Raw genomic sequence first — 9,638 nt, 5'->3', positions numbered from 1 at the left:
TTTGCTTAACTTGTAGCTGATTCATATTTGCTTATTAAACATAATATTAAATAAATGGAATATTAACAGGGCCCCTCGACGGTTGATACAGGATCATTTTGGGACTGTGGAAAGGGGAACATTGTATCAGGCAGGCATTAGGACCAGAGGTAGCTGGGTAGACACTTAATGACATTTCGCATGTTTCACAGAGAAGTTGAGACCAGGGACAAGTCAAATAGCAGTGATAGGTAGAATCACAGGAGGGGGTGAGAGAAAAGGGAGAAACAGCAAAGATAAAGAAAACTGGGAAATTAGCAGAGGGGGAAGGAAAAAAGTGAGAGACCAGAACTTGTGGGGAGGGGTGATAGAAACAGAAAGGGGAGGCAGAGAGTGAGAGAGAGAGAGAGAGGAAAAGTGGGGGGAAAGGGATAAACAGGAAGTGAGTGGAAGAAGTGGCTAGTGAAAAAGGATGGAATGAAAGAGGAAATAGATAAAGGAGAGAGTTAGAGGAAGAGAGGCGCATGTTACTGAATGTTACTGGCAGCAATGAGCAACGTAATGGCTGTAAGAAGAAAAGACATAATGTCACTGTCAGCATCTTTCATCATCTGATTCTCCATCTGCCAAACTATCAGGTGCAGATCTGCTGAACTTTGCTCCAGTTTGTTGAGATGTTCTGCTAAACATTTCCTACCTCCAACCTGCGTTGCCGTTCCGCTGATCCCACTTTCCAGCGACCAGGCTCCACGCTGATCTGAAAACGGTCTGGGATTTATTTTGTTAACCATTTTTGACGCAGGAAAGAAATCGATTCATCAATTATTACCTCCCTGAGTAGGGATTCTGTAAAAACATCACTTTATTTAATTTGAGGATAAATTCTTATTTAACCACTCTTCTGCTTGTGCATCACCATGTATCCTCTGATTATCACGGAGAGCTGAGACACAATCCCCAGCCTCCTCAACTGCTCGAATTTCATCCCATCTCCTCCAGCACTCTTTATATCCCAATTTTACAGGAGGAGAGGCATTTCCAACATGGCCCTATTGGGGCATATATTCCTGAGTTTGTCAGGACTTGCTCTGGTTCTAGGGCAGGATGGGGCTGGCTGGGGTCAGATGATCCAGTGGGAAGACAGTGGAAGGCGCTACCGACTGCTAAATTCAGGCTCTGAGTTTCAAGCAGCAGGAGAGGGCACTGGTGGGACTAGAGTTGTGCTGGATGGAAGTCGTGGAGGTGGTTTAGGTCTTCGTCGCCAAGCACCCACTTTGCCGCGTACAAGTTCCCAGACAGTTAGGGGTAACACTCGTCACCCATTTGGTTTTGGGCAAGTGCCAGACAATTGGCAAGGTGGGGGAGAGTCAACAGGCACAGGGCGCTTTGTACCTTCTGCAGGAACTGGTGGTGGTGGAAGAATACGACAGTCAAGTTCCCAGAATTCTGTGGGACAATCTTTTGTTCCGAGGCAGCAACCTCCTTATGTACAGCAACCTCCATATGCTCCGCAACAGCCCTATGCACCACAACCGCCCTATGCACCACAACCGCCCTACGCTCCACAACCTCCCTTTGCACCACAACCTCCCTATGCAGCGCAGCCTGATTATTATTCCCAAGGGTATGAAGACAGTTATGGATACTCTCGTGGTGGAGGAAGCTATGTTGCACAACCTTGGGGGGGAGGGTATGAAGAGCCCTTGGAAGATCCCTCTCCGCCATTTGCTCAACCTCCATATTTTGGTGCACCCCCCAACCTTCTCCCTCAGCAACCTCCACCAGCCAATCCTGTAGTGCCACAAGATAGACTTGACCGTCGCTTTTTGCATAGTCTATTCCGAGGTGGTGAGGAACCCTCAGAGACTGATTCAGTACGCCCAGCTACAGGAACAGGTGGTGGAGATACAGGATTTCCTCCATTTACAAGGACTGGAACTAGTGAGGGAGGTTATTTTGGATCCCAAAGGCAAGAAACATTTGTACCCCAGACCAGGTTACCCAATGCCCCATCCTCAGGGGGAGAAACTCAGGGAGAACAAAGCAGAGCCAGTGTGGGGAGCGTTTTCAGAGGCAATCAGAATGGTAGAGGTGAGTTTTGCAGAGATGGGAATCATTCATTCAGATAAATCGGAGTATGCTTTGAAACAAACTCAAAGGAATGCATATTCTTTTTCAATTGTAAACTATACATTGAAAACATAGACAAGGATTTTTTACTTTAATTTTTGCAAGCACTTAGTACTGAGGCTTTGAACATTCTCTCTTTAAGGGTTGCATTTATGCTAGTGGGATAACTCTCTAAACCAGAACCAGAGAAATGTGGATAATTCACAAGGGAATAGCAAAGTTTAGGCCAACATAACCAAGCTGTAAAAATAATTGAGTCAGAGAATGTTTCCAATTCAGATATTCTGGGATAAGATTTGCTGGAGTGGTAAGTTGAATTGTAAAGGAAACTAACAACATTTTTGTACATCCATTTTTATTCTAGTGGAAAATGTCTAAAGTAATGGATGTCTGTATATATATATATATATATATATATATATATATATATATATATATATATATATATATAGCAAAATCCAAATAGGTTATGGTGGGGAAAAAATTGTGATTGAAAACCCCTTCCACCTGAAGTCTGTGGATAGTCAATACAATGTTAAACAAAAATATGCACACCAGCCAAGCCATAAGACTTGCTTTTCCCACAGAAATCCCAAAACTGCAGCGATGTTGCAACCGCAAAGGATTCTGGGTGGGCATATGCAAATTAAAATGGAATGAGCCAAAAATGTGATTCTTTGTTAAACTTATTTGCATATGCCCACCCAGAATCCTTTGCGGTTGCAACATCGCTGCAGTTTTGGGATTTCTGTGGGAAAAGCAAGTCTTATGGCTTGGCTGGTGTGCAGATTTTTGTTTAACATTGTATTAACTATATATATATATATATATATATATATATATATATATATATATATATACTATGAACTTGCAAAGCCTTTTGAATGGCACTGCAAAATAATTAATTGGTGAGCCCTTTTAATTAGCAAGGTTCGGTTGCTATGGTGACAACTTAGACAGTGAGTGGCATAACTGAGTGGTCGATACCTGTTTAAGTAAACATTACTGGTGGTCAGCTGGTAAACATTATTGTCAAGGTTGCAAAAATGATCCTCCAGGCTTGCTGTATCTCTGGTGCAGAAAGAACTTGCGGTCATTTTCGGATCTGGACTGCCCTTATGGATGCTATCAGTTTGATATCCAAATGATATAGGTTCTCTCTGTAATGGCACGAGTGAGCAAAAACATTTCTGAGACCTGAAACTAACTATCCATTGTACAGCGCTCCGGAATCTGATGGTGCTATATAAATAATAAAATAATAATAACTGAAGACAAGTTATTGAGATTTATCTGAGCTTTTGCCCATTCTGAGTTCTTGTATGCTTTTTGTTAAATTAAAGGTGTACATTATGTGTACATATATTTGTCGAATAACAATGGGATAAAAGGAACGATATAGTGACAGGGATACAAACATGTGTGAAAACGCAACTTAGGCCCCTGGCCTCCTTGTCAGCAATGTAAAAGATGATTTTATGCACCTTTTTTCCAGCGCCGTGCCAGTCGATCGTGACTGGCTCCGCCTCCATTCCACCTTCTGGGCTGAGGTCATCAAAATTGATGATCCTAGCCTATATAATGCTTTCCCATAGGAAAGCACTGGGAGGCTGTTGCGCATGCGCGGCAAAAGGCTATATTGCGCCAATCTGCATCTCCTCATAGAGATGCACTGAATCACTGCATCTCTATGAAGAATGTTCAGTGCCTCCATTGATAGCATGGAGATGCTGAACGTCCTTGCTGCACACTGTGCAGCACAGACCCAGAAAGCACCGTCGTCTGAGTGACTGCCAGTAAAGGTGTTACTAGGAAGCTGCCTTTTCTCTGAAGAGACGTTAAAGGAGGGAGGGTAGGCCATGGTTGGATTATAATTGGGAAAAATAGATACAGCGCTGACTCTGCTGGGCAGCAAACACTGAATCCTGGGTTTCTTTTCAAATATTCTTGTACGTGGTGGCACACATGCGTATGCCATTATGGAAGGACTCATGCATGGACATGTATGTTGTTTCTCTACAGATGTCTGATGGCGACGAGTCCATGTTAAATACTTGTTCCTGGCTTTGCATTATAATTCCTACAATTTAAATGGTCAGTAATTTTTTAAACATACAAAAGACGCCACAGTGGAATATTTAATTGTGTATTTAAAAGTTAGAAGGCTTGTCTGAGCTGCATTTATTTCTAAAATAATCTATTCAATTGTAGAGAAACAAGTTAATGAGAGCTGCAGGACACTAACTGATCCATTTGCAATCACAGCGGTGGTTTGAATAACTTTGTCTCTAAAGGGAAACTAGGGAGTTTTTTTTCCAGTTAAATTCTTTACAGTAATGTAAAAAAGGCACCGTTCAGATTAAGGGACACTTTCAACACTGTAACAATTTGCGATCCTGGAAAAAGTTATGGGACCCTTGTCCTTCAGGGTTATTAACTAAACTGTGAATTGTGCAGAATTAAAATCCTAAAGGCAAAACTGAATCTAAATTAGCTGAGCTGTGAGTGAACCTTAGATTGAGACGTTTTCTACATCAGCTATTTATTCTCAATATTGCAATTCAGATTTTAATTTGGCACAATTAAGAATGTCGTTTTTAAGCCTGCCTTTCTCTCTTCCGAGAGTGGCTTATAACTGCAGCAATTTGTATAATTCACGGCAGTTATAAAACGGCAATTAGACTGTCAGTCGATCAGCGACGACAAAGGAAGAAATTTGCTTTTTTCTTTGCTGTTCTAGATCTGTCCATGTTTTGTGCTTTAGCGGTAGAGATAACATGATCCCTGGCCAAGCGCATGACTGTAAACTGCAGGTGGGCACATGTATGTGCACTCTGCCTGGAACACACAATATGAATGAATGAATAGGCTGAGAGATGCAAGCACTCGATTAAACAGTTCCACTCATCCTATTTGATTGGCTAAACTACATATCCCATAAAATCATGCTGATAACAAAATCCCATAAACCAGAATGGAAGTCCCTGGACTAATAGTGTCTCTTCCTGCTCTGGAAGGGGTTTCTACTACAGACACTATACAGCTATTTATCTATATAATGCATTACGAATTTTGGGATCATGTTAAGTAATTTAATCTATAGGCTGTCTAAAGTAAGGAAATATCCAACTAAGTACACAGTGCAATGACACATAACAAGTGTCCTCATTAAGGAAGCACAGTCTCTATTTTGGACGTCAAACTATCTTTTCTAGAAGCCCCAGAGTTTTGTACGAGTGTATAACAGCGTTTCATAACTCACAGTAACGTGTCATTAAAGGAACACTTTAGTGTTGGGAATACAAAGATGAATTCCTAACATCAACATGTTCCTCAGCACCCGTACCCCCTCTCCCAGCGTTGTAAAGGGTTAAATAACTTTTTATTCACTTACCTGATTCTAGAGCTAATGTCCCTCGGCACTGGGTCGCACTCTGCCTCCTCCAATTCAAGCCCCTGGGAGGACCTAATGTGCGTCAGGTGCCGCACACGCATTAGACCTTCCCCAAGAATGCATTGGATCAATGCTTTTCTATGGGGATTTTGAAGACGCTGGACATCCTCTATCTGGTAGACAGACACTAAAGGCAGTCTTAGTACTGTAATGTAAATATTGCAATTTCTCTAAAACTGCAATGTTTTGTATTGCAGGACTAAGGGGAACAGGGACGTTGCACCCAGATCACGTCAATGAGATGAAGTGGTCTGTGTGCCTATGGTGTCCCATTAAAGTGCAAACAATGTGTTTAGAAATTAGTTTGTGTAAATAATATACTGTGATATTGTACTGTTACTAGCACGCCATGCAGTAATACCTCCAACCACCAACACGCTACAATAGACTTGTACTTTGAGGCTATTTCACATTTTGGGAGGTATGGAAGAGCAGACAATAACAGGTTAACAGGTAAGCCCAAGGCTTATTGATTTACATGGGAGCGAAGGCTAGCCTTTCTGGTCCAATCATTCAGAAGAAATACGGTAGCTCAAATTGGTTAAACGCCTAACGATTGCCATGATAGAAAGGTGTCAGAACATACAGTGCATCTCAGTTTGCTATATATGGGGCTGTGTAGCAGCAAGGCTTCAGAGTACTCATGAAGACCCCTGTTCACAACCTAAAGTGCCTTCATCGTGGGCGTGATCATCAGAAACGGACCATGGAGCAATGGAAGAAGGTTGCTTGGTCTGATGAATCATGTTTTCTTTTAGATCAGGTGGATGGCTCGGTGCGTGTGCGTTGTGATCCTGGGAAACAGATGGCAGATGTGAAGAAAGCAGGCCGGCAAAGACAGTGTATTTTCTGTTGGGAAGCCATGGGTCCTGGCATTCATGTGGATGTTACTTTGACATGCACCACCTACCTAGAGCTTGTTGCAAACCACGTACATCCATTCATGGCAATGGTGACTGATGGCAGTGACCTCTTTCAGCAGGATAATGTACCCTGCCACACTGCAAAACTTGTCCAGGAATGGTTTGAGGAATATGATAAGGAGTTCACGGTGTTGCCTGGGCCTCCAAATTCCCCAGATCTCAATCCAATAGAGCATCTGTAGGATGTGCTGGAACAACAAATCCAAACCATGGAGGCCCCATCTAACACCTTAAAGGACTTAAAGGACCTGCTACTAATGTCTTGGTGCCAGATACCACAGAACACGTTTAGAGGTTTTGTGGAGTCCTGACACACCAGAGCTGTTTTGGCAGCACGAGGGGGACTGACACAATTTTAGCCTTGTGGTTTTAATCTTGTGGCTGATCAGTATTTATCCCAAAGAAAATATTCATGTAATTTGATTTTGGTTTATGAAATATTGGCATGCAATCACTGCAGATCTAGTATGTGCAGCTATTGCAAGCCCTCCACTCACACACAATTATGTATATTCACAATTATGTGCCCTTCACACACACATACGTAATAGGCACATTCACCATCACACACACACATACTTTATCCCTCTGTATCCCACCGTTACATCCTATAGCTGCTTACGTCTGTTGACTGTAAGGAAAATGGGTCCAGAGATCTTTTTCAGTCTGCACCTTGTTTTGCCCTTTAATTGGTGTTTAGTCACTATTATATAACCAGACATCTCTGAATCTGAATCTGTACCTGCAACTTACTAACACTTTGAAGAATCGGCAGAACATAGCTGCTGACTGCTTAGCATCTTATTATAATGTTTAACAGGGCACTATAAAAACCTTTTTTTTCTCCTTACATTTAGTAGATGTTTCTCAAAGATGTCAAACGAAAAAGTGCTGGTATTCTGACCTTCCTCCACTCTGCCAACCACACCAGATTTTATTTTGTTTTGTACAATGGTCAGACTTAATCCTGCTTTAGTCATTACTATTATAAACTTTTCCGTTGCCTGATATCATATCTCACAAATGAATGCTAGTACATCACTTTTCTCTTCTTGTTCAGGTCTTCCAGATTTGGTGCCGGATCCCAATTATGTCCAAGCTGCCACCTATGTGCAGAGATCGCATCTTTACTCACTGCGCTGTGCAGCAGAGGAGAACTGCCTCTCCAGGTAACAGGTTCTGTGGTTAGTCCTATTGTGGGTCCGGGTAGGAGCATATGGTTCTATGGGGGTCTATTAACTAAATAGTGAATAGTAATGAATTCTTAACTTAGAGGCCAAATTTTGTGTTGGAAAAATTAATCAGTTAAACTACCTTTGGCTGTTTTGGCCCATGCTCCCCCCCCCCCCCCCTCCCCCACTAAACATTTAGTGAATTTTAGCACTATTGATGTATGTCTGCCTGGTGATGGGTATGCTTTGTACCTACATGTATAGGGCCGTGTGCTTTGAAAGGAATTCCTATTCCTGGTTGACCCACTAAATCAGGAATTGTAATGTGTTTGCATAAGATTTGAACATTTTAGGCCAACATATTTAACCCCTTAAGGACCAAACTTCTGGAATAAAAGGGAATCATGACATGTCACACATGTCCTATATCCTTAAGAGGTTAAAGGGCCACTCTAAGCGCAATAAGAACCAAAGGTCATTGTAGTGGTTATGGTGTAAAGAGTCTGTGGGCAAAGTCCTTCCCCAATTTGCATCAGTCTGTCCTTGAGGAAATTGAAAGCTAATGGTGAAGTGGACTTCTTAATTTGCCCACCAAACTTTAACTCTCCCTCAGCACTAAATGCCGTCCAACCATTGAAGTCCGTTTCTGAATTAGCTGCGTCACAGTAGAGAAGCTGGGCTTGAGACGCGGCAAGAGTCTGAGTGTTGTCAAACTATGTGAAAATGGTTGTATAGAAATCAGAGAGGCAGTGCCTGGTGGACAGAGGACCAATACTGACGTGATATACAAAATGTGGTACCCAAACCCACCTGGCTGATACGGAGTGTAGCTTAGATTCATCATATAGTCTTTGCTGAGATGTTTAATTACATCGGTGCCCAGTGTGTATATATAGTTGAACAGGGGACTAAGATCTTGACTGTGTCTGAAATAAATCCTTTCCCTCTAGTGGAGCATTATAACTTTATATTAGGTGTTGGTCACATTATAATACTGCATTTCATTGAATTGTCAGGCTTTATTACATTTTTTTTAATTTAACTTTTATACCAATATTGCCCTATTCTAGCAGTGAAACACATTCCCTGCCACTAGTGGTACATTTATACATTCTCTAGATCTAGATCTAAATTTCAAGCCCTACATCACTAAACAGATCTAGAAGTTACTCCCCACTGCAATCCTGGAGGGCCCATGTTACATTCACCAGAGCTGCATTGCTACTCACCAGGGCTGAATTTTCACTCGCCGATAGCTCGCAGGCAAGTGGACATTTGGAGCTCTGTTATTGGTTCTGAAAATTGGTGCTCCCTATTTAATATTATCCATTCATTTATTAATTTTTAAAAAAATTTATTTTAATGTTAGGACCTTATTAGGGTCTCAGCGCTCTCTCCCTCTCTCTTTGATTGCAAATTTTGGCCTTTGCAGGGCAGACTGGCACTCTCGTTATAGGCATGTGTTTTAGGGGATCTTGCCCAGGTTTTTATAAATGATGCTGGGGATAGAGAGGGGATGTCTGCTGTTGTATGTGTAAACATTGTACATTTAAGAAAAGTTTGGCACTCAAAAGTTGTGTGTTTGTAGAGAACTCACAGGTTGTGTGTTTGTAGAGCACGAGATTGTATGTTTGAAGAGCACTCAGAGCTTGTGTGTTTGTAGAGCGCTCAGAGGTTGTTTGTTTGTAGAGACTCAGAGCTTGTGTGTTTCTAGAGCGCTCAGAGGTTGTGTGTTTGTAGAGAACTCAGAGCTTGTCTGTTTGTAGAGAACTCAGAGCTTGTGTTTGTAGAGCGCTCAGAGGTTGTATGTTTGTAGAACACTCAGAGGTTGTGTGTTTGTAGAGCATTCCGAGCTTGTGTGTTTGTAGAGCACTCAGATTTTTTGTGTTTGTAGAGCACTCAGATCTTGTGTGTTTGTAGAGCACTCAGATCTTGTGTGTTTGTAGAGCACTCAGATCTTGTGTGTTTGTAGAGCACTCA

General features: G+C 42.0%; 1 protein-coding gene across 1 annotated transcript in view; it reads left to right on the top strand.

Moving 5' to 3' along the window:
- Positions 1-386: 386 nt before the first annotated feature.
- The window catches only part of LOXL1 (lysyl oxidase like 1), a 36,359-nt gene continuing 27,107 nt past the window's right edge, over positions 387-9,638 (top strand). Inside the window, exons 1-2 of the mRNA XM_063449354.1 lie at positions 387-2,070; positions 7,547-7,655. Coding sequence (XP_063305424.1) covers positions 1,023-2,070; positions 7,547-7,655 — 1,157 coding nt within the window. The 5' untranslated portion in view covers positions 387-1,022. The remainder of the gene's footprint in view (positions 2,071-7,546; positions 7,656-9,638) is intronic.

Source organism: Pelobates fuscus, chromosome 3, assembly GCF_036172605.1.
Source record: "Pelobates fuscus isolate aPelFus1 chromosome 3, aPelFus1.pri, whole genome shotgun sequence".
In the NCBI taxonomy this organism is placed as follows: Eukaryota; Metazoa; Chordata; class Amphibia; order Anura; family Pelobatidae; genus Pelobates; species Pelobates fuscus.
Note: the sequence above shows the minus strand (reverse complement) of the source record. Positions and strands in the feature narration are given on the sequence as shown.